The following is a 26,933-nucleotide window of genomic DNA, read 5'->3' as shown; positions in this document are numbered from 1 at the left end:
TGTGGCCACCTGGTGAGCAACCCAACCAGTTCAGAGGAGGTGTCAAGCGCTGGCCCCCAGCAAGAAGTCTGCGATCGGGGTTCCTCAGAACTTTGTGGCTTTGCCCCCATTGTAACAGTCAACAAATGGACATGCAGGAGTGTGGACAAAGTAGAGACCAAAAGCCCACCTGTAAGATAATTGGACAGTCCCTCACAAAAGGGCCACACGTGGGGGGTGATCTATCCAGGGCACAGTGTAGCACTGATGAAACATAACTATTTTCGTTCTTTAACATTTCCTCCCTTTTCCATCATGGTCTTTGTTTGACCTCTTTAATCTTGTTAGACCTGCATAGGACCATTTGTATAATTAAGATCCTTTGATGCATGGAAGCCAAGAGAGATAACCCTTCAGAAACAGTAACAGGAATAATGATTCCCTGAGGGTACCGGAAGAAAGGGTGGGGTTGGGGAGGGAAGGGGAAACTGATAGTAATGATGAGTGTATAACCCCATGGGAGGAGAATGAACAACAGATTTACCAGTGAAGGGATACAGTGGTTGGTGTAAGATATGGCAAATAAAGAAACAAACCCTAGACAATAATAATAGCAATAATATATAGTAAAATATTAAGGGTTCCTTGGGGGTAGGGCAGGGGAGGGAGGGGATAAAGGGGAACTGATAGCAAGGAGTTCAAGAAGATAGAAAGTGGCTTGAAACTGATAGTGGCAGCAACTGTACAATGAATTATGGATTGCTACACTATCTGTAAGAGCTCCCAATAAAATGAATAAAAACCACATTGATTTTTGTTAACCAAAGTTGGCCGATGGTGTCCATGGGTGAAGGAGGAAGTTTTTGCTTAGGGGACATGAAGCTTATGTTAACAGTAGTGGCATAATTTGGAAAAGGATATCAATTACGGTTGAAAAACACAAAGAGTACAATCAATGGCACTGAATTATACACGTAGAAGTTGAATACGAGAATGTTTCGCTGTGTATACTTTTGCCACAATTCAAAAATAATTATACTGATAACAATGAGTATGAGGAAGAAAATGTTCTTGAATCGGTTGTGGTAATGATTGTATAACTCTTCTTAATAGGATTGAACTACTGAATTGCATAATATGTGGATGAAGTGCCAAGAAAGCTGTTAAATATTTTGTAATTTAAGAATTAAGTGAACAAGCGGCCATCTAGCTCAGAAGCAATAAAGCCCACATGGAAGAAGCACACCAACTTGTAGGGACCAGGTATAAGGCATCATCATCATATATATATATAACCACAGTGAATGAAGAGGTACGTGCAGAGTGGAGACCGAAGGCCCATTTGTCGGCCACTGGAGAGCCCCTCATAGAGGGGTTCAAGAGAGGAGATGGGTCAGTCAGGGTGCGATGTAGTACCAATGAACACAGCTTTCCCCCAGATCCTGGATGCTTCCTCCCCCCAACTACCATGATCCGAGTTCTACCTTGCAGGACTGGATAGGGCAGAGGCTGTACACTGGTGCATATAGGGGCTGGAGGCACAGGGAATCCAGGGTGGATGATACATATTTCAGGACCAGGGGTGTGAGGGGCGAGGCTGGGAAGGTGGAGGGTGAGTGGGTTAGAAATGGGGAACTGATTACAGGGACCCACATGTGACCTCCTTCCTCCCTGGGAGATGGACGGCAGAGAAGGGGGGGAAGGGAGACTCCGGATAGGGCAAGATATGACAAAATAACAATCTGTGGATTATCAAGGGCTCATGAGGGAGGTGGGAGCGGGGAGGGAGGGGAAAATAAAAAAAGAGGACCTGATGCAGAGGGCTTAAGTGGAGAGCAAATGCTTTGAAAATGACTAGGGCAAAGAATGTACGGGTGTGCTTTATACAATTGATGTATGAATTGTGATAAGAGTTGTATGAGCCCCTAATAAAATGTAAAAAAAATGAATTAAAAGATGAAAAAAGAAACACTGGTAACTGTGGTTTTATCAACAGGCTTGCCTCTTAGCACTGAGAGTTGATGCTAATGGGGGAACTTTGGAGTGGAAGGGGGCAGAAATCCTCCTTCTTCCCGGTAGTAATTTAACCCTTTCATCACCAAATTGTTTGTTTGTAAGATCCGCTAATGGAATGCATACTGAAACAGAGTGATTTTTATTTTTACTTTTTTTGTGTGCTGTGGGTTAGTGTTGGGCTAGTAATCACAAGTTTGGCAGTTCAAATCCACCAGCTGCCCCACGGGAGGAAGATGAGGCTTCCCCATCCAGACCTTCATAATAGATTAACCAAGAGGAAACATTCAATGTCTTGTGAGCCCTGAGATAAGTGAGCAGAAGGCATATGGAGCCTTATCAAGTGCACCCCACTTTTTACCTGGGCTGCCCAGTAAGGACACCCTTTCTCTCTCCCACTTGCCTTTCTTCCGTCTCTCCGACCTTCCCTGCCTTCCACCCTTCTTCCTCTTTCTCTTTCTATCGTGCCTCTTCTCACAAGGCCCCCTTTGCCCTTTTCTTTGTTGCTTTCCTTTGGTCGCACACCACAGACGATTTCACCTCTGCACACTTAGTACGCAGTTCTATTCGTGGGGGGAGACATTCTTCCTTAACCATAATCCCGTTGACCCAATAAATTTGACCTTTATTTATTAGCAAAGTGTCATTTTGAGGCCTTTTATTTAAAATTAGGACCTAACCAAGGTAAAAAGAAAATGTGTAGATTCTGACTGAAAGCTTTGTTTGTGTGTGAGGATGTTTGGTGGGCAGCACTGGGCGCCTCTCACATCACGGTGGAGGCACAGAGCACCTGGGGCTCACACGGTCAGAGTTCGCTGGTGACGACCTGGTCTCTCCAGGGCCAACTGCCCAGCTAGTGGCTTTGCTCCTCGCTGACCTTTGCCTCAATCCACCCATTCACTGGAGACAAAACAAAACAGATGGTTTTGTAATTGTCCTCCTCTCAACCTTTATTAACTCTAATTATTCTGTAGAGTAGAACATTCCCTACAAATAGCTACGGTTATATTGCCCTCCTGTCACCTTGGCAGATTGGGAAGCGGTAGCCAGTTTCAGAGGGCACAGGACTGATCCACACGTGAAAGCCTGCGGCAGAGAGAGAGAAGAAATACGGATCTTGCAGGCTACCAACAAAGACCCTTTCAATTAGTTAGATTGCTATAAGTAGATGCAAGAGCTTTCTTTAATGAAGTAGATGACCGAGTAGTTGCATTATACTCTAGTCCAGGGCACCAAAACAAATAAAAAAATCAAACTCACTGCCATCGAGTCAATTCGGACTCAGGATCCTATAGGACAGAGTAGAACGGAGACTGTAAATCTGTATGGGAGTAGAAAGCCTCATGCTTCTCCTGCATAGCAGCTGGTGGTTTTGAACTGCTGACCTTGTAGTTAGTGGCCCAACATGTAACCCACTACATTATCTTGCCTCCAGTCGAAGGCTGGCCAATGGAAATCCAAAGTGAGCAGACGCTAGCCTTGTAGTAGCAACATAAAAAAGAAAAAAAAAAGAGGTGAAACCCCCATTTTAGTAGCAACATAAAAAAGAAAAGAGGTGAAATAACTTTTAATAATATATTTATTTAACCCAGTATATAAAAATTATCTTTTCAAGATGTAAACCAGTATAGGAATTATGAGTGAGTTCCTGTACATTATTTTTTGTACCAAGTCTTTCAAAAGCTGATAGGTAAGTCACCCTTATAGCATGCTTTCATTCAGGCTAACCACGCTTCAAGTATTTCATAGCACCTGTGGCCAGTGGTCATCATGCTGGACAGGGGGGCTATAGAGTTTAACCTTCATACCTTTTAAAGTTAAGTATTAATATTACCTGCCATTTTTTAGATGAAGAAATGGAAGTCAGAAAGGGTAATATTCTTACAATGTGGCTAATGAACGTTGTGACTAAGGTTTGGCCAATTGGCCAAATGCATCCGGACCGTGTCACACTCCGAAGCTTTATAGCCTCTCTTCAAGGTCCAATTCCACGTGGTTTTGGATCCCATTTTTTCCATCTTCTCAAGAACCTCATGCTAGCTCGTTTCTTTTTGTCCCCCCTCTCTCTCAATGGAAAATCTCTAAAACCTTTCCTTCCCTCACCAAGCCATCTCCTCTCCATCATCAAGTTGATGGCCAGCCCACAGTGGCCTCCCTCCACTGTCACTCGATACACCCAGTCACCATCTTTCTCCTACAGAGCCCTTCTGGTGACACCATATTGGGCTATCGTCATAGAGTTTCATTGGCAAATTTGAGGCAATAGGTTACCAATCTTTTCTTCTTACTCTTAGTTTGGAAACTAACCCACCATTGATGACTTTTCTAGTATTTGAAAGACTAGTTACATGCCTGCTACAATCATAGCACTACCTGCAGGGCTGGATGGGGCAGAGGGTGTGCACTGGTGCATATGGGAGCTGGAGGCACAGGGAATCCAGGGTGGACGATACCTTCAGGACCAGGGGTGTGAGGGGCGAGGCTGGGAGAGTGGGTTGGAAAGGGGGAACTGATTACAAGGATCTGCAAGTGACCTCCTCCCTGGGGGATGGACAACAAAGAAGGGGGTGAAGGGAGACGCCGGATAGGGCAAGATATGACAAAATAATAATCTATAAATTATCAAGGGCTCATGAGGAAGGGGGGAGGGGGGAAGGAGGGGAAAAAAAAGAGGACCTGATGCAAAGGGCTTAAGTGGAGAGCAAATGCTTTGAGAGTGATTAGGGCAAAGAATGTACGGATGTGCTTTATACAATTGATGTATGTATATGTTTGGATTGTGATAAGAGTTGTATGGTTAAAAAAAGAAAATGATTAGGGTGGAGAATGTACAGATGTGCTTGATACAACTGATGTATGTATATGTATGGATTGTGATAAGAGTTGTATGAGTCCCTAATGTTTTTTAAAAAGTAATCATAGCACTAGGTGAAGCACCACAGAACACAAACTGACAGGACGGGGGTCTGGGACATAATTATTGTTAGGTGCTAAGGTAGTCAGTTTATTGTGCCAACCTGGCCAATAAACACATTTGGGGTTAATTGAAGGGCGAGGGATAAATGGCTCGGTGAACCTCGCCTTTCTTGTTCTGTTTTCTTGCTTTGTGATGGCTGGACCAAGGTGCAGCTGCCTTAGCAGTTCCCTGCTTCAGCTTGCAAGGCCCACTTCCTGCAGGACATCCCCGAGAAGCCACATGGATCTACCCCAATGCAGTCCTGGGTGCTGGAGCACCTGTGTGGAGATCCCTGCCAGTGCTGAGATGCTTACACATTCAATGACTCGGCTTTCCACCTGCTGCCGGCATCATTGCATGAGATGGAGGACTTTGTGGATTGGTGCTGGACATATATGGTTACTGGGTTAATGTTGGACTTGTGGGCTTGGGTAGCACTGGGTTGGGATATTTTCTTGATGTGCACTTAGCCTTTATATAAAACTCTCTCTTATGCATGTGTTTCTGTGGATTTGTTTCTCTAAAGTCCCCAGACTAACACAGGTGCCATCAGGCTAGTTCTAAATCCTAGTGACCCTACGCACAACAGGACAAAATACTGCTTGTCCTGCACCATCGTGACAATTGTTCTTATGTTTGAACCCATAATGACATCCATTCCAAAGAAAGGTGACCCAAAGGAGTGCACAAATTATAGAGCAATCTAATCGATGTCATATGCAAGTAAAATTTTGCTGAACATCAACAATGGTTGCGGCAGTAGACTGCAGGGAGCTGTCAGAGGTGCAGGTCTGATTCAGAAGAGGACGGGGAACAAAGGATGTCATTGCTGATGTCAGATGGATATTGGCTCAAAGCAGAGAACACCAGGAAGATGGTTACTTGTGTTTTACGGACTACGCCAAAGTGTTTGATTCTATGGATCTTCAGAGACAATGGAGAGCCTTGAGAAGAATGGGAATTCCAGAACACTTCATCATGTTCCTGCAGAACCTACACATGATTCAAGAGGCAGATGCATGAGCAGAACAAGGGAATACTACATGGTCTCAAATCAGGAAAGGTGTGCGACAGGGTGGTCTCCGCCCCCAAGCTTTTTCCATCTGTAGGCCAAGCACCTCATCAGAGAAAGTGGACTATATGAAGACGAAGTTGGCACCAAGATCGGGGGAGGGCTCATTAATAGTCTACAATATGCAGATGACCCCCCCACCCCGCTTGCTCAAAGGGAGGAGGACTTGAGGCAGTTGTTGATGCAGATCAAGCACTGCAGGCTTCAGTGTAAAGAAAACCCAAAGCTTCCTAAGTGGACCACTAGGTAGCATCATGATAAATGAAGAAAAGATTGACGTTAGCAATGATTTTGCCCCGAGTGGCTCTACAATCAATGCTCGAGGAAGCAGCGGCCAAGACATCAGAAGACACACTGCTTTGAGGAAATGTGCTGCACGAGACCTCTTTAAAGTGCTGAAAACAAGGATGGCACTTTGAGAACTAAGTGCGCCTGGCCCAAGCCAAGGCGTATTCAATTGCCTCTCATGTGAACGTTTGACGATGGATAAGGAGGACTAAGGCCTTCATTTGAATTATGAGAGTATTGAAAAGAAACACACACACACACACACACACACACACACACGGCTGTCGTGTGTGTGAGGAGGGCTGGCTTCTGCCTCACTAAGAGGAACCTGTTTCCCAACATGTTCTCCTGGGCCTGAGCCTCTACCCCCAGAGGCTGGTGTGGCCCACGCTGCCGCTTACCACGCAGACTGACCCTAACGTGATCTGTGTGTTCCGCAGGCTCTTCTACAAAATAGGTTGTAAACCATGTCTGGACAACTGTTTACATTTATATTCTGAGTGGCCTGTGATGTCATATTAGGATGTTTGACTTGGATAGTAATACGGCAGTAGACTTGTGCAAAATAAACTTCAAATTTATAAATATTTGGTCTGTAATATAAAAATTAAATATGTATATAAACCTACTTTTTTTTTGCCAGCCTGGGAGTTTCAGGAATGTAATGAAAGGTATTGGAAACATGGGTATTAAAAATAAATACAGTTCATGGATAAGCACACACATATCAATAACGTTTGCTAAGCTGTGTGGTATTTCCAAAAAGAAAAGAAAAGAAACAAACCTATCTTGAAGGAAATGCAGCCAGAACGCTCCTACTAGAGGCAGGGATGGTGAGACTTCGTGGCATCGCCTGTGTACACGGTATCAGGCGAGGCCAGACCTGGAAAGGGGCATCATGTTCGTGAAGTCGAAGGGCAGTGAAACAGAGGCAGGCCCTCCACAAGCTGGGTGACACGGTGGCTGCGACATGGGCTCAAACACGGCACATAGGCGGCACTGGGTGTTTATTGAAGGAATAGGAAATGAATTTAAGACCAGCTATATCTGCTCCCAACATAGACCCTTCTCCCAACAGGAAATGATCACTTAGTCAGGGTTTACCGGGTCAGGAGTTTTACCTATCCCATCGCCAGACGGCCAGTTCTACTATTCCCATTTTACAGATGAAAAATTGGGGTCTGAGCAATACAAAATTACTTGCTCATGATGTCAGAGATTCAAGTGAGAGAGCTGAGAACTCTTTGAGTTTTGCCAACTCCAGAGTCCAAGCTGAATGGATGTGAACATGGACCCAAAGCTCGTCCTCCTTGGTGCCGAGCTTTCTTCTATTCTGCTAGCCAACTAAAACGAACCAGAAACGCACAGAACCGGGACCCAGGCGAGTATCGGAGCCTATGTCTGACGTGATGAAATCGAAGAAAAGCCTGCACCAAAATACAAAACCAAGCCAAAGCAAAGCAAAGCAAACACGGGATGAGTGAGGACCAGGGAAGCAATGGTTCAGTAGCAGTCACACACGTGGACAGAACAGTCAGCCAGCCCCAGTCCGTCTCAGGGTTTCATGCAGCTCGCTGTCCAGAAGGGCAGGGACGGCTGCTGGCCCTCTCGAAAGCCCCACATGTGTATCTCATGCATCGTTCTGGGTTGAATTCTATCCCTCAGAATGGTATGCTCCAGTCCTAACCACTGGACTCGGCAAATGCAGTTGGCGAAGAGGTGGTCATGCTGGAGCAGCGTGGGGGCTGTGTCCAACCTGCTTGGTGTCCGTAACCGAAAGAGAAGACACACCGACACAGGGAGATGCAAAACAAAAACCAAACCCACTGCCGAGTGTGGTGCCCACTTAGAGTAGCCCTAGAGGACAGGGCAGGGCTGCCCCTCTGGGTTTCTGAGACCGCCACTCTCCATAGGAGGAGGAAGCCTCGCCTCTCTCCCAGGAAGGAAGAAAAGAGCCAACATGGTACACTTCCAAAATATGCCAACATAAAAAGACTTCCTGAAATATCCATCACATTAATGACTGTTTTCTCTGGAAGGAAAACAGCTGCCCTGGGAATCCCGAGAGAAAGAGCAGTGATAGCTAAGGGAATTTGTTCTGTAGGCGGGGATCCCAGATTCGTATGTCTTGATTTGACAGTAAAGTTTTAGTATCTGTAGGACCAAAAAACCCCAAGGAATCCTGAAGGGCCTTTTGTAAGAAGTGCCATTTCTTTTACACTCCCAAAAGACCAGTACAGTTAAAAAAAATAACAACAACAAAAAAAAGTCTACAAAGCACACAGTGCATCTATGATCTGCCAAGGGAAACTCTATAGGAACACAAATAACAATCAGATAGCGTCTGCCCGTAAGAGAAATAGAAACTGTCACTGTTATCTTGGGGTCATTTAAGAAAAGTTTGAAACACGGCAGTTTCTTTTCTGTACATAACTTACCCATCATAAATTTGAATCATGGATTTAAAAAGCCTTACAGGTCTTACTCCTCCCCTGCTCTCCCCAACCCCGGGTGATTGTGGACATCATAAATTCATCTTTTAATAGGTCTTCACACCGTTCTCTGAAGTAAGACCACTCTAAGGGGAAATTCTAGTGTTCCCTAAAGCCAAAGGGAAGGAACATTCTAGAAAGAATGACGTCACTGACTTCATTTTGAGAGGACCTAGGAAACAAAGCTGGTTACCTTGACAGTCATCTACGAAGAAGGCAGGCTGGCATTCGCGCGGCGGTTTCTGTGTAATGGTTTTACTGCATAAGAAATTACAGAGCTTGCGTAAACCTTCACAAATAAGCATGATTACCAAGGTCCGAATACAACAAGGAAATAATCCAATTCTTAAAAACGAAAACAAACAAACGAAACACACAAATTCCCCCAAGGTGGTGCCTTTTGAGAGGAATTGCACGTTTGCATTTTGTGGGGATAAAGTAATTTCTGCAGTTTCATTGGGCAAAATGGAGAACTGTTTTCCAGTTAGAAACACGAAACAAGCGATTCACAGAGAGGCGTCGCCCTCTGACCGCTGTGCGTAACAAACACTTGCACCTCAGGCTGTATCTGCGTTTGCCTCAAGCGGGCTGTGACTTTCGTTCCTACTGAAAGTGACAGTTTAGGGAAACACAACGTAATTTCCTACATGCTGAGACTGCACACGTTGGAGAATCCAAAAACTATCACAGGGGCCAATTTCTTCCCAAAGAAAAGCTACTTACATACCCTAGATGTTAAAACTTTTCAGTCTTCATTCAATTACTTGCTTTGCTCAAAACATTAAAAAATACAAATAAATATTTCCTTACAAATGAAATTCACAGTATATATATACGTATGTAAAAAGAATAAAAACAAAGTCTTGATTTATTCGCTCTGGTCATTAAATAAAAAGTCTAATATACAGACATATTTGACATTTATATAAACGATCAGAGTCACTTGTCTTGGTGACAAGAGGCGTGTAATGCACACTGATGCTCACACCCCTCATGGAGGCTGCCTGTACCGAAAGCCACTCAGGATCAATTGTTTCTCCTTCTCTTTTTAATTAAAAAAAGGCTTCATCCTTGCTGTTGTAGAATTTACAGTTGAGTTGTCGGGGAAAAAATACATTTTCAATATGCAAAAACCACATCAAGCCTTCAAGAGTATGTCGCTGGTGCTATAATCTTTTCACATGGTTTTTTTCCCTCCCCACATAGGAAAAAACCACAACCAAATAAAATAGCCACGTCTAGGCTTTTCACTGGTGAAGAGTAACCGGGCAGTGTCACACACCCGCACACAGCAGAAGAGGGAGCGAGAGAGAACGCCCAGGGATCAGACGTCTTTCTTTTGCAGTTGCTGCAGTTTTCTTCTCAGAAGACCATAGTTCTCCTTCGTCCCTGGGGCGGCAGGGTCAAGCTGCAGAGAGATTTCATAGTGTTTCTTGGCTAAGTCTAGATGGCCCCAACGATGATAAAGCACAGCTGAAAAAGCAAGGGATGAATTTCATTGGAAATACTCCTGAATAACTTGCTGTGTTCCCTGTCACATGTGCAAAGAAATAGGGCAGAACCTGGGCACACAGTTTTCAAAAATCATTGTTTAAGAAAATATTGTCTGTACCACAAATGTTATTTATTGTCATCACCGCCCCCCTGGTGTTTGGATTTTCTGGCCAGTTACTCCTGGGGTTCTTCATATCACTCGATATGACACATTGGCCTACAGAAAAATTATTACAGAAAGAAGCACAAAAACTGTACGTTCAATGGCTCCAGGCTGCCTGGAGATTTCCAGGAGGCTCAACCAGATATGGCAGGCCCCTGGGCACCGCTCAGAACCCTGGCCATCTGAAAGTGCAGGAGGGTGGTCTTATAGGTTTCCTCCACCTGCTGGAGAAACAGCAACTTGTTTGGTGCCAGCTAGACATGAGGGCTCTACCATAATGGCCCGGGGCCTAAAACGATGGCTGAAATGAATCTGATGATTAGATTGCCAGGATTATCATCAGACTGCTAAAGATGGTCTTGTGGGTGAAGCTAACTGTCTACAAGGGCAAAATTGGATTAGATTTTGGCAAATTTTATCTCTATTCACATGAATGAGGACACCGGCATGCTATACTATGGAAAAGAGCCCTGGTGAGTTAGTGATTATGCATTGGGTCACTAACTGCAAGGGCAGCAGTTCGAAACCAGCAGCTGCTCCATGCGACAAAGATGAGACTCTTTACTCCCATAAAGAGTGAGTCTCGGAAAAACACAGGTAGAACAGGGCACTTCTCCCATGTCCTATAAGGTTGCTATGAGTCTGAATCAAAGGGCAGGTGAGTTTGGTATTTTATACTCTGGAATAACAACAATAACACCTTCAATATTAAGATGTACAAACACAAGAAAGCAATAAGCCATTGTAAATGTATCATTAACTGAAGCTGAAGAGCAGAGAAGACCAGGCTAGAGCGGGAAGGTTCATGATGGAAGGGGCGTGTGTGCGTGCGTGTGCATGCATAATTGAGGCTGCACAATTCCAGAGTAGTTTTCAGGTTACCATTTTAGGCTCCCTCACACAGAGAATGAAAATTTTGGGATTGTTCTAGTCAGGCAACAATATTTACAAAAAGGACTACTACTTTGCTACTTTTATATTGTGATACTTTTTTTAAAAAATGCCTTTTTTAAAAACCTGAGTATAGGGGACAATAGAGGTTCAAGTTTGAAAGCTCATTCTCCAAACACTGATTTTACAGAAATGCACGAGTTTCATTAAAATCACATAGAATTTCAGAATGATTCAAATGGGGGAAAAAGAAAAAGGTCCTTACCTAAATTACCATGGTAACTTGCAGCCTTTGGACTGGCTTTAATTGCCTTGAGGAACAGAGCTTCTGACTCCTACAAAGTGAAAGACATGGAAAATGAAGACCGGTCCGGAGACCACACGCTCAGTTCTGTGGCCTGTGGCTTTCACATGTTCAGCGTCCTCGTGTGGACCACTTCCTTCTTCCCCCAGAGGACACCTGGGGGCGTAGCAGTTGGTCTGCAAACCACAAGGTCAGCAGTTCAAAGCTGCTTCCGTAACTCACAGGAGAGTCCCACCTCGTCCTAAGGGACAGCCGTGAGTCAGACTGGACTCGATGGTAGTGCGCTTGGTTTGGCTCGGTTTTTCGCTATCGGAGTCCCTGGGTGGCACAGACAGTCATTTCCACTCTCAATGACCAGCCAAAAGGTTGGTGGTTCAAACCTACCTACAGTTCCCACCAATCAAGCTGCTTGATCTTGACCTTGAAAGCCCCACAGGGCACATGTCTACGCTGACACCCATGGGTCCACCATGAGTCGGAAGCAACTGGACAGCAACCGGTTTGGCTTTATTCTTCTCCCAGAAACACTGCAGCTGCCCAGCAGGAGCCTGCACTGTGGCTGAACAGCTTTGAAAGGCCAGCAGCGAGCCCTGTGTCAGGCAAAGCGGACGGAGGGCGGGCGCTAGGGAACCAGAGCCAGTGCAAAGCAACGGGACCAGCAGGGGGGCCGAGTATGCTGGTGAGCTCTACCACCTGGCCCTGGAATGGACGGCATTCTGCCGGTGATCATGACTTGGTGCAGGGCTATGACCACGCGTTCAAGCGGTGGCCCTGGCGGGTAGCACTAGCAGCTCAGCGGTAGAACACTTGTCTCCCGTGTGGGGGGACTGGGTTCACTTCCTGGGCCGTTCACCGCGTGAGCAGCCACCAAGCTCTGCCCGTGGAAGCCTGCGTGTTGGTCACTAAGATGTTGAGCAGGGTCGGTGTAGTTTTCGGGAAAAGGCAGAACAGGAGGAAAGGCCTGGCAAGCTACTTCTGAAAACCCACCAATGGACACTTTCTGGATTGCAGCGAGTCAAGGGAAGGACACAGGGCCTGGCAGCGTTTGCTTCTACAGCACAGGGGTCTTCGTGAGTGCAGGGCCGACTTGACTGCAGCAGCAGGTAGCTCGCTTGGTCTGGGGTGCAGTGAAGGGGAGGGAGGTCAAGGTCAGGAAAGGACTGCACCATTGAGGACTTCTCTGGAAGTGTCCGTTTAGGGAGTATCAATGAATTCATTTCCAGGGATTTCCAGACAGGAGTTAGAGGCCTATTTAATCTCCCCAAGCACCCACAACGCCCCCAGCAAACCAGGAGCGGGCCAATCAGCTGGAAGGAATGAGCAGTGTCATCTGGCACAGCATTGTCTATGACCATGACCCATGACCATAGCCAACCCCCACCACTCATCCTCCACGGACATGAATGGATTCCTGTAGAGACGTATGTGCATACACCTCCAGTCAGGTCACTGAGAGGCAGGACCTTTTTACCCCCCGAGCACTTGCTAACTGAATGGTTCCTTTCTCCCATAACACAGACAAATGATGCCTAAGTGCTTACGTGTTGGGCTGATAACCAAAATGTCAGTGGTTCGAAACCACCAGTGACTATAAGGGAGAAAGATGGACCTTTCTGCTCCTGTGAAGAGTCACAGTCTCAGAAACCCACAGGGGCAGTTCTAGCTTCTCCCATAGGGTCACGATGAGTCAGCATCGACTCCGTGGCAGTGAGTTTGGCTTTAGTTTGAAACTGTTCTTACGGACGTTTGGATAGTGATCGACTGCCTCCACTGTCACCTTCCCATGATGCCTTTTGTGTCAATCTCTTTGCTTCCCCCTGCCACCGTAACACCGTTGTTGTTGTTACTCTGGTGTCACTGAGTCAACCCCGTGCACACAGAACAAAGCCCTGCGTGGTCCTGCGCCAGCTTCACAACTGTTCCTAGGCCTGAGCCCACTGTTGCAGCCACTGTGTCCACCCACCTTGTTGAGGGCCTGCCTCTTCTTTGTTATCACCTGTGGGTAGCTTTAAGGAGTAGAACCTTCTTTTCTCACAGTCAGGAGGCTGGAAGTCAGCACACAGGGCAGAGGCTCTGGGGGGCAGGCTAGGTTCATCCCTGGAGAAGACCCTTATCTCAGCTTCCGGAGCCCTCGCCTTGGCAAGCCTAACTCATAAGGGCTTCTGGCTCCCCTGGCCTGGGCTAGCTTGTCTCAGTGCCTCACCTCCTCTTTTTATATCTCACAAGGGATCAGGTTGAAGACACATTCTACAGGGATACTGCCTCACTGACCTAGTAGCATCTACAGCAGCCAAAACAAAACCCCTAGTTCCAAAGTGAATTACACCCACATGTATAAGGGTTAGGAAACCAATGCATATGGGGGGGGGGTCAAATTTAGTGCATAACCAACTCAGTATGAAGCTCAAACCTCCATAGTTATGGATTAGAGCAATGGTTCTCTACCTGTGGGTGGCGACCCCTTTGAAGGGGGGGGAGTAGAACGACCCTTTCCCAGGGGTCACCTGATTTATAAAAGTAGCAAAATGACAGTGATGAAGTAGCCACGAAAATAATGTTATGGTTGGGGGTCACCACCACATGAGGAACTGTATGAAAGGGTTGCGACATTTGGAAGGTTGAGAACCACTGGATTAGATTTTTGCTTCTATCATCCCCCACAAAGGAGCCTGGATGGCGTATTGGTTACATGTTAGGCTGCTAACTACGAGGTCAGCAGTTTGAACCCACCAGCTGCTCTGAGGGAGACAGACAGAGATTTCTAATCCTGTAAAGAGCTACGATCTTGGAAATCCACAGGGCCATTCTCCCCTGTCCCATAGGGTCTCTCGGGGCTGGTATAGACTTGATGGCAGTGATTTTTTTTTTTTAGTTTTGGGCAGGGAACTACCACGTGTTTCAAAACTGAAGTTCATGAAGGACTGAGTAAGGCATCAGGACAACAGACGAGAAGTCAGCTGATGGCACTCTCAGGGCTCAAACGGACTGTGCCGGCCTGTGCAGACCTGCGGTCACTGCTTAGTAGCTGTGCTGCCTGTGAGGATTTTTAAAACATTTCCACTTAACACCTGAAAAAGAAGACAAGGGAACCCCAACCTACTTAAAAATGCTCCCCCCCAGCCCCCGCCGCCTGGCACAGTAAGTAGTGCTCATTAGATATACAGGGCTTAGGAATAAAAGCAGGTCAGGTCTTTTTTTAGGGGATCTTGGACTCACTTATTTGCAGTCAACTAATTTCTCAAGTGCCAGGGATGTGGGCTTCATACAGAAGGGAAGTCGGAGAGAGGTCTGCAAGATGGCAGTGCTGTTCAGGGTGGTGGGCAGAGGGAGGGGGCTTGCATCTGGTTAGGGACTGTTAGGCACTGAATTGTGTCCCCCTCCCCACCTTCCCCCCATTGTGCTAACTTGGCTAGGGCAGGATTCTCAGTGTTATGCCATTATCTCGCATTTTGTGATCTGATGTGATTCTCTTGGGGGTTGTATACCCTCACCTCTCTGATGTGAACGAGGGAGGGGGGCTGGCAGTTAATGTTAATGAGGCAGCCTTTCATGTGCACAGGGAGTATTGGTGCCATTGTGGGTTATACATAAAGTTAGCAGTTCAAAACCACCAGCCGCTCCAAAGGGGAAAGATGAGGCTTTCTATTCCCATAACGAGTTAGTCTTGCAAAACTGCAAGGTCAGTTCTACCCTGTCTTCCTCAGAACTGCCTGGGTGGGAAGGAGTTTGGCTTTGGCTAGCAGGTACAGGATTCAGCTGTACCTTGAGCCAATCTCAGGAGCAGAGAGAACGACTACTAACAAGAAGAGCCAGGACTGGAGTCCGCCCTTTGGACCCTGGGTCCCCACCCTGGGAACCAAATAGAACCAGAAGACACGCAGAGAAAGTGTTTCCTTAGACCCACCCCTTGGGATTTGGACTTCTGGTCTCCTAAACTCAGAGCGAGTACATTGCTGTTTCTTAAAGCCACTTGCTGGGGTATTTCTGTTATGACAGCACTAGCTAAGGGAGACAGCATGGCTCCTCTTGGCAGGGCTGGGCCTGAATCCGGGTAGAGAGCTGACGAGGGCGGAGGGTGGGGTAAGGGGGGTGAGCGCACGGCTGTGAGAAGGAACCAGCAGGAAACAGGGGGTATGGAAAGGAATGAGCATAAATGTATCAAAGTGTCCTAGCTTGCAAGAAAACAGATTGGTGGCCCGGTGACAAAAGCAGGGGCAGGGGTAGGAGCTTGGTCTGGGGGTGTGGGAGGAGTGAGCGGGGCTGCCAGGCCAGGCTGCCTCAGCTGGTCCCTGGGCCTGCACCTGGGCCCTGGGAGGACGCCTCTTTAGAACACGGATGTCAGCAGGTACAGGGAGCCCACAAACTGTTCATCTATCATGTGAAGCAGGCTTTTACAGGCCCTTTCAGGAAAGCACTGGGCTGTTTATGAATGGGGCTGTGGCGGCAGGTGTGTGGATGCTGTAAGCTGCACTGCACTTGCGGCTGCGTGCCACCTGGCAAATAGATGAACGGACATTTCCAAGCGGGGGTCAGTCTTTTCATCGGAAAAAGAAGATGCTGCTTTCTGAAATGTTTTAGACAAAGCTTTAAGGCAGCACATGAAACAGAAAAACAAAACCAAGCAAAAAACCCCACCCAAACAGTGCCATCAAATGCATGCTGACTCGTAGCAGCCCTGTAGGGCTCAGGAGAACTGCTCCTGTGGAGTTCTGAGATCGCCACTCTGCACAGGAGGAGAAAACCTCATCTTTCTTCCAAGGAGCGGCTGCTGGTTTTGAATGGCTGACCTCCTGTCTCACAGCCCAATAGGTAACCAGTAAGCCACCAGGACTCCGGGAAACAGAGAAAGGCCTTGAGCAGCGCACCTGTAATCATGAACACCTAGGCGGGAAGGCGGGGCAGGTAGCCAGGTTACATTAGCTACACAAGACGACAGGGGAAGAAATAGCCACTACAGCAGCCGCTGCCCCTTACACGGTACGCTTGCTCTCTCTGACGGCATTTCACACCACCTGGATCAGACTGGAAAATTTAGGGCGACTGATAAGAAGTTAGGCGTCCCTGATGGGTGCAAATGTGCTCAGCTGCTAACCCAAAGCCTGGAGTCCACCCAGAGGCCCCCCGGAAGACAGGCCTGGCGATCTGGATCTGAAACTCAGCTGCTGACAACCCCACGGAGCACACGGGGTCCCCCCGAGTCAGGACCGGCTTGGTGACAATTAGCATTGCTTTTCAGAAATGAGGGGGAAAACGCGAATCTCGTAGGAAGAATGTGGCCCCCGAGCCAAGGCTCCTTCATTTCTTCTGAGTCAGCTGGGGCCAGAGTCTCCATGCTGTGCTCATTTGTGGGTCACACCCTCTACTCCTTTTGGGGCTAGAGAGTGAAGTCCTCAGGCCTTGACTGGCAAGAAAAACTCAAACTTACCCCCAGTGAGTTGATGCCAGCTCATAGAGACCCTTTAGGGGCTGGGTAGACCTGCCCTGTGGGTTCTGAGACTATGTAACACTTTAGGGGAGCAGAAAGCCCACAAGTCTTTCTCCTGCAGAGTGGCTGGTGGTTTTAAACTGCTGCCTTGTGGTTAACCAATATGCAACCCAGGGATCCCGAGAAAGTATCTGGGACTGCATGAATTTATTTTACTTCTATAGCTACTTTATACTTACGGTAATGAGCCGATGTTTCCACCTTAAGCATATTTATCTGAGGTAGACATCTCTTTTAGGAAAGAGATCAAGTGAGTAATAAAACAGCTATTATCTAGACAGGAAAAAATCCTGAAGTTTGACAACAACGTCTGGAGTTTGGGGGGAAAACAGCTCTCCAGATATAAACTGACCTTAAACCACAGTGGAATAGGGAGACCAGCAGTAGGGAAGGCGACATTCCGAAGTGCTGGAAAACATGTGTTCTTTGCTCCGCCACATTCACCCCAAACAAGGAATTAAGTGGTACAACAGCGATATACATTCCAAAGGTATTATGATGCTTAGGGCTTCGCTCTATGATCGTTACTTTACCCCTGTATCCACAATACAGAGGAGCTCGAGCGTCATAGTGGTTAAGCATTGGACAGCTAGCCTCAAGGTCAGCAGATTGAGACCACCAGCCACTCTGTGGGAGAAAAACGAGGCTTTCTACTCCTGTAGAGTTACTGTTTCAGAAACTCATAGGGGCAGTTCTGCTCTGCCTGACCAAGGATTGCTATCAATCAGAATGGACTCAATGGAAATTAGTATCTTATTATAATATAATAAACCTTATGATATTGTAGTTGCAAACGGCATCCTTGTGCATTTTTCTTCCATGGAGGTAGGGAGGATCACTGTCTCATTGTACAGGTGACTAAGTTGAGGCCTAGTGGTTAAGTGACTGCAGTTCAGTACAAAGGGTTACTGGGGAAAAAACCCTGGAGACGCTGTGACTAAGCATCGGGCTGCTAACTGCCTGGTCAGCAGTTCAAACCCACCAGCTGCTCGGCAGGAGAAAGATGAGGCTCTCTGTTCCCATAAAGATTTAGAAAGCCTTGGCAGGCCTCTCTAGGGTTGTCAGAACTGACTTTGGTTTGGGGAAGAGCCCTGCTGGCGGGCGCCGTGGGTTGCTAACCATAAGTCTGGAGGTTGAATCCCACCAATTGCCCCCAGGGAGAGAGACGAAGCTCTCCCACAAAGATGTGCCGGAAACCCTAGACAGAGTTGGAATCAACTCGATGGCAGTGAGTTTAGCTTATGAGGTGGGGGGGGGGCGACTGAGGGAGGAAGAGAATGTCTTATGATGATCCAGTATACTGAGAATTGAGCCCCTAACCCCACCGCTGGAGAGCGATGTGGCAATTTTCTCATAAGACCTGCAGCACTAGAGCCTCCGGGAGCAGTTCTGCCCTGTCCGGTGGGTTCCCAGGATTAATAATGAACTTGGTGGCAGACCACTCGTGCTGCCCCACAAGGTCTCCGAGCAGATCCTAGATGCCTGTGCACAGCAGCGCTGAATGTGAGAGGCACTCAACTCAGGCATTCTTAAAAAAGAAGGCAGCATGTCTTTATTGATATGATTTGTCTAATATAACACATTTCATAATTATAGCTTCATTTCGCTATCACAGGCATGAATAGAACTGTCCGGAGGGGAGAAGCCTGGCTGCAGGGTGCAGGCTGTGGGGGCAGGTGCTCTCTGCTGGCAGTGGGGGAGGCTCTTTGACAGCCCTGGGAGTTTTTGGCTATGTTCTTGGAATTAGGTTCTTGTCTTACCAAGAGAAACAGTGACTTGTGTAAGACCCAGGGCATTACAGCTGATTTTTATTTAGAAACTCCTAGGAGGAAGAAATCCGTACCAGAAAGTCCAGGCATCCTGGGCATTTCTGGTCCCCTTCCTCTTCATGCCCACTAACGGTTTTTAATACTTCTTTGAAAGAAAGACGAGGTTTTCTACTCCTGTAAAGAACTCTGGTCTCAGAAATTCACAGGGCAATTCTAATCCGTCATAGTTGACTCCACGCAGTGAGGGTTGTTGGTCTTTTGGGGTGGGGTTGGGGGTGCGGCGCGGTGCTCATGAGATTCTTGGGAACCTCCATCAGAGTAGCGAGGGGTTCTGGGAAATATACCATATATACTCATGTATAAGCTGAGTTTTTCATCACAAAAAATGTGCTGAAAAACTGGGGTTTGGCTTATCCATGGGTCAGTGGGACCCCAGCGAGATGTAACATCTCGCTGCCCCCAGGTAACTAACGGGACGAGCGCCCGTTATCTCCTGTGTGATTGCCGTGTCTCTGCTGTTCATTCAAAGCCCCGCTGACACTGCAGGCCTTTGAATGTTTGTTTACTCACATCCAACCAATCAGAGCCGTCCTATGACATGTATCTTTGAATAAGCCTTTTCAAGACCGTGTGTGAAGGATGTGGCAATAATGGATGTCATCTGGTCAAGCCTGACTAACAAAAGGAGGAAATCTCATGAAGCCTGACATAGAGTTAATAGCAAAGTGGGTGGAGATGCATGGGAAGACATTCCAGAAGACATGGTGCGACGTGCCTTCCAGATATGTAGTATTAGTAATGCTACGGATGTCAGTGAAGACTGCGCTTTGTATGAAACTGACAGCAGTGATGGTGATGATGGCAATCTCAGGTGAGGACAGCGTCTATGATGACCTCACACCAGCTGAAGCTCTGCATTGGGATAAGGATGAGGAGGAGGAATCCAGTTTTGAAGGATTTTAACTCTTCACATTTTAGCTTGGTTGCTGATTGAGCTCAGGGAATAGTACTCTTAAGGTATCAATGTTGATACCTTATTGTTTTTGTTGAACCTATTTTCCACTTACTGTGCTAGTTTACTAATGTAAAATGATTTGTCCTTTTATGTTTTTATTTAAAATAAATATTTAAATACATTACCCCATTGATGTCTCAATTTTTAGTAATTTCATTCTCATTTGTTTTGATTATTGAAACTCACCAATAGCTTCTGCATTTTCCACCCTAGCCTTATACTCGAGTCAATCAGTTTTTCTGGTTTCCCAGGTAATAATTAGGTACCTCGGCTTATACTCGGGTCGGCTTACATTTGAGTATATACTAGTTTCAAGATGTGGTCACTTTCCAGTCTCTGCCTTCACTCCCTTGCCCTGTCTCATGCTCTCCTTGAGAGATTGCAGACACATAAGTCTTTATGGGGTCAGGAGTCATTTGTCATTCTTAATGGATGCCCAGCAGCATGGGAGATAGAAAACTAGCACCGAAGACTGGCCATGACCTCCAGGAAGAGGCAAGCTAAGGACAGGAACGTATCTAAAGTTCACAGTAACAGAAAAATTAATGTGAGACAGTAAGTGAATAGGTGACGAGGGAGTTGTCCACTCGGTGATCACCAAGCTGGAAGGCCTGTCGGGCCACCCCTCCGACTCACGACCACATTGCCCCTCCATCAGAATGGACTCATTCCCAGAGCACCCCACCTGGCACTCTGCGAGGGCACAGGCCACCTCACCTCATTTGGAAGCGCTGAGCACTGGGCACCTAGCTGCCTGGTAGCAGAAGAAATCAGGTGTGCATGCCCGCCCCCACATCAAGTTGTTTGACGTGCCAACCCCTCTATTTGAAACTGCGCCCGAGTGAGTGCTCCGGGGACCAGGGGCCACATGCTCCTCCTCTTGGAGGTTCAGGAAAGCACAGACACTTCCTCTTTCAGCCTGAACCTGTCTCCTCTGCCTCTTACCCTCGGTGCCCTGGCCTAGACAACTAGGGGACACGATGTGTGGAGAAACAACAAGCTGGCCCCTCCATCCTGTCCTAGAGAGCGTTTCTCCTTGATCTGGGGGCAAGGACCATGAGAGCGTGACCTGCAAGGAGAATGAGCTGGGGCAGGTGGGGAGGGGGGGGGCTCTGTCACCTTAATAGAAATTCCAGTTTAATAGGAATCCCACACAACATCAATGTAGTGACGACACCAGCTGCATCGTGACGAAGGCTCACCGGCGCTGCATTGTGTGGGCGATGGACCCACACCTCTGACCCCCCTAGTCCGGCACAGTGGACTGGACGGGTCATCCGCAGGATCCCACATCCCTCATACCTCCTCCTCCCTCCACCAGGACAAAACTCCTGCCTTCAAGTTGATCCTTTGGGGGCCTCCATAGATCAGAGCACCGCTGATCCTGGGTTCCTGAGACCGCACACCTCTGCAGAAGCAGAGCACCTCGTCTTTCTCCAGTGTACCGGCGAGTGGGCTTAAACCACCGACCGTTTGGCTAGCAGCCAAATGCTTAATCCACGGTGACACCAGGGCTCCTTATATATCGGTAGAGCCATAGGATCTTTCAATAAACTGTCTTTTGTAGCAAAATCTAGAAATTCTGCAATGTCTAGTGAAGCTGCTCAACTCTGGTGCCCACAGAGAGAGCTACGGCTCAGGTGTCACATTGTGCCAGCGAAAATGACACGGAGGGACTGAACAAAGGAGAGGAGCCCTGGACTGGTATGAATTAGCCACTACCTTTAGGCCTAGCCTTGGGGTGATCAAAAGAAGATAAAGTCCCTGATTCTGAAAGAAAGCTCTCTCTCAGGAAAGGGCTAAGGCGCAGCCTCTACGAGTGGAGTTTCTGTAACAGTGTGAAGATGCCCAGCCTGTTAAAAGTGCACATTCTTTGACCTTGCTCAACCCACTGAAAGGCTCGATAGTGGTGATGGTGGGGGCTGTATTACATAGTGGGGAGGCAACCTGTACTTTAACAAGCTTCTCTCAGAGCCTCACATTTATGACGTTTCAGGACCGTTGTTACCAGAACCATTACTAAACTCTCAGTCGCACAGCCATAGAGTCAGGTCTGACTCAGAGTGACCCCACAGGACAGAGCAGACTGCCCCTTTGGGTTTCCAAGACTTAAACTCTTTATGGGAGTGGAAAGCCTTGTCTTTCTCCCACAGAGCAGCTGGTGTGTTTGACCCACTGACCTTGGGGCTAGAAGCTCAGTGCACAGCCCACTATGCACCAGAGCTCCTTCAGAAACATTAACTGTCCTTCAAGATATCCAGGGGTGGAGGGTTGTGTCCCTGGGTGGTGCACAGTTGAGCACTTGACTCTGATCCATAAAGTTGGCAGTTCAAAACCACCCAGAGGAGCCTCTGAAGTAAGGCCTGGCGACTCCCTTCTGAAAAATCAGCCACTGAAAATGATGTGGCACAGTTCAACTCTGACACACATGGGGTCACTGTGAAGCAGAATTGACTTAATGGAAACTGTGGGTGTGTTGAAATCATAAGTAGCTGTGCTGCTTCTGATTCAGGGCAAACCCTAGGAATCCACTGGAACAGATCCTAAGAATATCCCCGTTGTTTTTATTCATCAGAAACCGCGAGGACCTCGCCAATTACCTATAAATTACTCTCAATCGGGTATGAGTAAACTTTTGAGATGGAAGAGCCAATCGGGTCTGTCAGAACAATTTAAAAATTATTCAAGAGCCATAAATATATTTTTATAAACAGATGAAATCACCATTATCTGAATAATATCCTTTAAAATTTTGTGATTTTACTTCAGAGTCACAAATACATCCTGAAAGAGCTGCGTAAGGCTCTTGAGCCAGTATGCCGACCCCTGCTCTGGGTCATGGGCTCCCAAACTTACTTGGCTGACTATCCCCTTTTCACAGCAAAACTTCCTCAGTGTCCCCCGTCAATGAGAAATGCTTGTGCGATAGCCCATAATCCAGGATCGAGTGTAGGTAGCTACATTTGCAGCCTCCCCGTGTCGCTCCAGTGCCCCCAGGGGAGCGACATTGTCTGCTTTGGCCCTCAATGTCACTGACGATAAACACAGTGCTGGAGCACAACTGAAAAGATCAGAAGCACCCCCCCCCACCCCCCAGCAGGGTGAGGACCTGGGCAGCTACCACGGTGAGCCTGTCACTGCCCTGGAGGCTGTCCCCTCCACTAGCCCCCGGGGAGAAGGAGGCAGCCTGCTGGACAGTCTTTCCCCCACCCTCCCCCTCTCGTGGAGTTTGAGTGACAGGGGTCAGTTTCGATGAGAAAGGACACTGGATTCAAACCTGTAGACACTGTAGCTGTAGGGAACTTGGTCCAGGGAGCAAACGGACCTCCCCATCCTTGGCCTAACCCTGCACTGAACTGAGCGGCACGGACGTGGCCGGCCTCTGGCAGGTGCTGCATGGAATAACGGGGTGCGGTTCTCATACCTTGTATTTCTGGGACTTGCCCAGCACGTTGGCCAGTGAGAACATAAGGGAGTGATCATTGGGTATCAATTCCAGCGCTTCTCTTCCAACGGCTTCGGCTTGGGCTAAATTACCTGTGAGTGAAAAATAGAAAACAACAACAGCTTGTTAACAAAAAAGCTTGTGAACACTTTAATTTCTCTCCATAACTCCAAGAGTTTAGGTGCAAGACACAAGGACTATGAAGAAACCACCTAAGAAAACCTATGGAGAAATGTCAGGTAACCCCTCACTCCTACACGCACATACACACACACGCAAAAATACTGCCCTTCAGCACAAGTGTGCCATAACATACAAATCGCTTCTGATGGCCCTGTGCGAAAACACGTACAAAACAGGCTTTATTTCCCCCAGGTACCCATTATCCTAAACGGGAGAAAGCAAATCTGCAAATAATGAGGAACGCTTCAATAGCCGACTGTTGACCATACTGAAGCAGACGGTCTAGTTTTTATGAGAAATGAGTGTGTGTCTTCCACACGGCTCCAGTGGCTTACTAACTTTGAATTCTAGCAAGTTAAAATGATAAATTGCTTAAAGGATGCTTGACGTTTTCATTAAGACACAGGGTGCAGAGAAATGAAAAGAGCTAACATAAACGAGGATAGGGCGGTGCACAATAGTGTGTTTTCTTAATTATTCAATGGTAGTGTCCTAGTGATAGGGGGCCTGGGGATGTAGTAGCTACCGGTTGGGCTGAGATCCACATAGTTGGCAGTTTTAAACCACCAGCGGCTCCGAGGGAGAAAGACTGAGCTTTCTACTCCTGTAGACAGTTACAGTCTTGGAAACTCAGAGGTCACTACGAACCAGCACCGACCCAATGGCAGTGCGTGCGTGCGTGCATGCGTCCTATTGAACACATCTGCTTCTTCACCCTTGTGTACCTGTATTATCCAGGAGGATGATCATGTTGTTCCAAGCCAGGCTGTGCTCTGGTTTCAGCACGGTAGCATTTCTCCAGGCATTCAAGGCATCCATGTGGCGGTTTAGATCTGCATACTGAAAACACACGCACATAAACCAGCAGGCCACTGATTCCACGACGCTTTCCCTCTCTAAGACATTATGAGCACACACACACAACATACACGGGAAAAAAAATCCTTGTGTTCACTGAGCTAATTTCATAAAAAACAAAACACGTTTTACTGTAGTAATATATGAGGAAGGCTTCAAAGAATTTGTGGAAAAATAGGATGACAAGATAATGGTTTTCCCCACAATTTTTCTGAAGTCTCCTTGTCTATGTGTGTATGTTGAGAATCACAAGTGATATATTTTTCTTTTTTTTACGCAAATAGCATGCCAAAGTCACCAGCTAAAATCCACGAGGACATTCTTTCTGGCACCACCAGCAAAGTCATGGTAACTTGTTTTGCACACATTATTTTACGAGTCAGTGTCTTCATGCTTCCATATTTACGGGAAAACACGCGCCGGCTCAGGTACCATTTTTCATGTACCATTGCAGGACAGACACCGAGTGCCTGCATCCCGTTCTCCCACCATCCCCACGCTCCCTTTTCAAATGCCTCCACGGCCATTAACAGCAGCTCAGTGTCCTTCCTGCCAGCCTCTGGTAACCACTATGAAACTTTAGCCTCTACATATCTGCCTACTGTTACTAGATGCCACTGAGATGCCTTGACCCACAGCGCTTCTAGGCACCACAGAAGGAAACACGCAGCCTCACGAGTGTCCTTCCGCCCAAGGCCTTTGTTGAAGTCATGTGTCCATTTATCGCCTTGAGGGGCTTCCCCTTTTTCGCTGCCCCTCCACTTTGCCAAACAAGGTCTCCTTCCCCGGGGACTGCTCTCTCCTGACAGCATGTCCAAAGCATGTCCGAGGAGGGCTTGGCATCCTTGCCTCTAAGGAGCACTCTGACCTTACTTCTGCCAAGACAGATCCGTGTGTTCTTAGCAGTCCATGGCACCTTCAAGATCCGTCTCTAGCACCACATGTTTGCCGAGCGAGTTCATGACAGTATTTGTTCCTTTGTGACTGGCTTGTTTCACTCAGCATGATGTTTTAAGGTTATTCCGTGTTATTGTGGCGTGTATTTGGATTTTGTTTATGGTTGAGAAACACGACATTGTATGTTTGCATCACATTTTGGCTGTCCATTCATCTGTTGATGGGCAATTAGGATGCTCCATACTTTTGATTTCGTTTTATATTTAGTCATCCAGACAACAACCTTACTGACATAGATACATATTCTTGCTGTTGTTGTCAGGTGTCATGGAATTGGTTCTGACTCATAGCAACCTTATGTATAACAGAATATGACACTGCCTGGTCCTGGGCCTCCTCAGCTTTGTTTGAGCCCATGGTTGCAGTCACTGTATCAATCCATCCTTTCAGGGTCTTTTCCTTTGCCATGTACTTTATCAATTCTACTTGATCAATTCTCATGGAAGCAGCAGTCCAGAGATCAAACAACTGATTGCATCGGGTCAATCTGCTGCACCAGACCCCTTTAAGGTGATAAAAAGCTATGATGGCTCATTGAGGACTAAGGTGACTCTGACCCAAGCCAGGGCATTCTCAAGAGCCTCCTCACATGCCTGTGAAAGTTGGACACTGAATTAGGAAGACTGACGAAGAACTGATGCATTCTAATTGTGCTGCTTCTGAAGGGCATGGAAAGGATCCTGGATGCCGCCCAAAGAACTCACCCGTCTGTCTTGGAAGACGTACAGCCAGCCAGCCAGCCCTTTCGAGGAAAGGATTGTGTGACCTGGTCAGGAGATACCAGTCCCTGCAGAAGGACTTCATGCTTGGTGAAGAAGAGGGCCAGGACAAAAGTGGAAGGCCCTTGATAAGATAGACTCAGTGGCTGGAACAATGGGCAAGAACATGGTGAGGATGGTGCAGGACCAACGTCACTATGAGACGGAACCTACTCGACAGCACCTAACAACAACAACAACTATTACTACGACTTCATCAAGCGCTGTATCTTTACACAGACTCTGGAGATCACATCCAAAGCATGAGGCAAAGCCTTACATTCCTTGGGTCTAAGGAACATTCCGGCTCTACTACTTCCAAGATAGTTTATTTTTTTCTTTGTTCTGGCGATCCATACTACTGTCAATATTTTTCGCCTGAACTGTAATTTAAATGCATTGATTCTTCTTCCATTTTCCTTGATGTCTGACTTCCATCTGCACAAGAGGTGGCTGAAAATACCAGGGCTTGGATCAGAGGCACCTTAGTCCTCAAAGTGACTCCCTCCATCTTCAACACTGTGAAGAGGTCTTTTACAGCAGATTCCCCCAAATGCCAGCCATTGTTTGTTTGTTTCTTTTGACTGAGTGTGAATCCAAGTAAAATGAAAGCTTTGCCAACTTCGACAATTTCTGTTTATCATCATGTCATCTATTGGTCCAGCTGTGAGGATATTTAGTTTTGTTTTTGTTTCCTAATGGACCAAGTTGCTCACAGGCTAACTCATTTGCTCAGTTACACATTGAGAAATGGTAGAGCAGGGACTGGAACCAAGTAGTCTAGGGTTTCCTGTAACCTTTGACGATCACT

General features: G+C 47.1%; 1 protein-coding gene across 1 annotated transcript in view; it reads right to left on the bottom strand.

Annotated features, from left to right (window-relative positions):
* Positions 1–9,641: 9,641 nt before the first annotated feature.
* The window catches only part of TMTC4 (transmembrane O-mannosyltransferase targeting cadherins 4), a 90,433-nt gene continuing 73,141 nt past the window's right edge, over positions 9,642–26,933 (bottom strand). The window contains exons 15-18 of the mRNA XM_075563453.1: positions 24,275–24,389; positions 23,346–23,458; positions 11,614–11,683; positions 9,642–10,273 (exon numbers count right to left, since the gene is read on the bottom strand). Coding sequence (XP_075419568.1) covers positions 10,125–10,273; positions 11,614–11,683; positions 23,346–23,458; positions 24,275–24,389 — 447 coding nt within the window. The 3' untranslated portion in view covers positions 9,642–10,124. The remainder of the gene's footprint in view (positions 10,274–11,613; positions 11,684–23,345; positions 23,459–24,274; positions 24,390–26,933) is intronic.

This window comes from Tenrec ecaudatus, chromosome 11 (assembly GCF_050624435.1).
Source record: "Tenrec ecaudatus isolate mTenEca1 chromosome 11, mTenEca1.hap1, whole genome shotgun sequence".
NCBI classification, from domain to species: Eukaryota; Metazoa; Chordata; class Mammalia; order Afrosoricida; family Tenrecidae; genus Tenrec; species Tenrec ecaudatus.
This window is presented reverse-complemented; position numbering and strand designations above follow the sequence as displayed.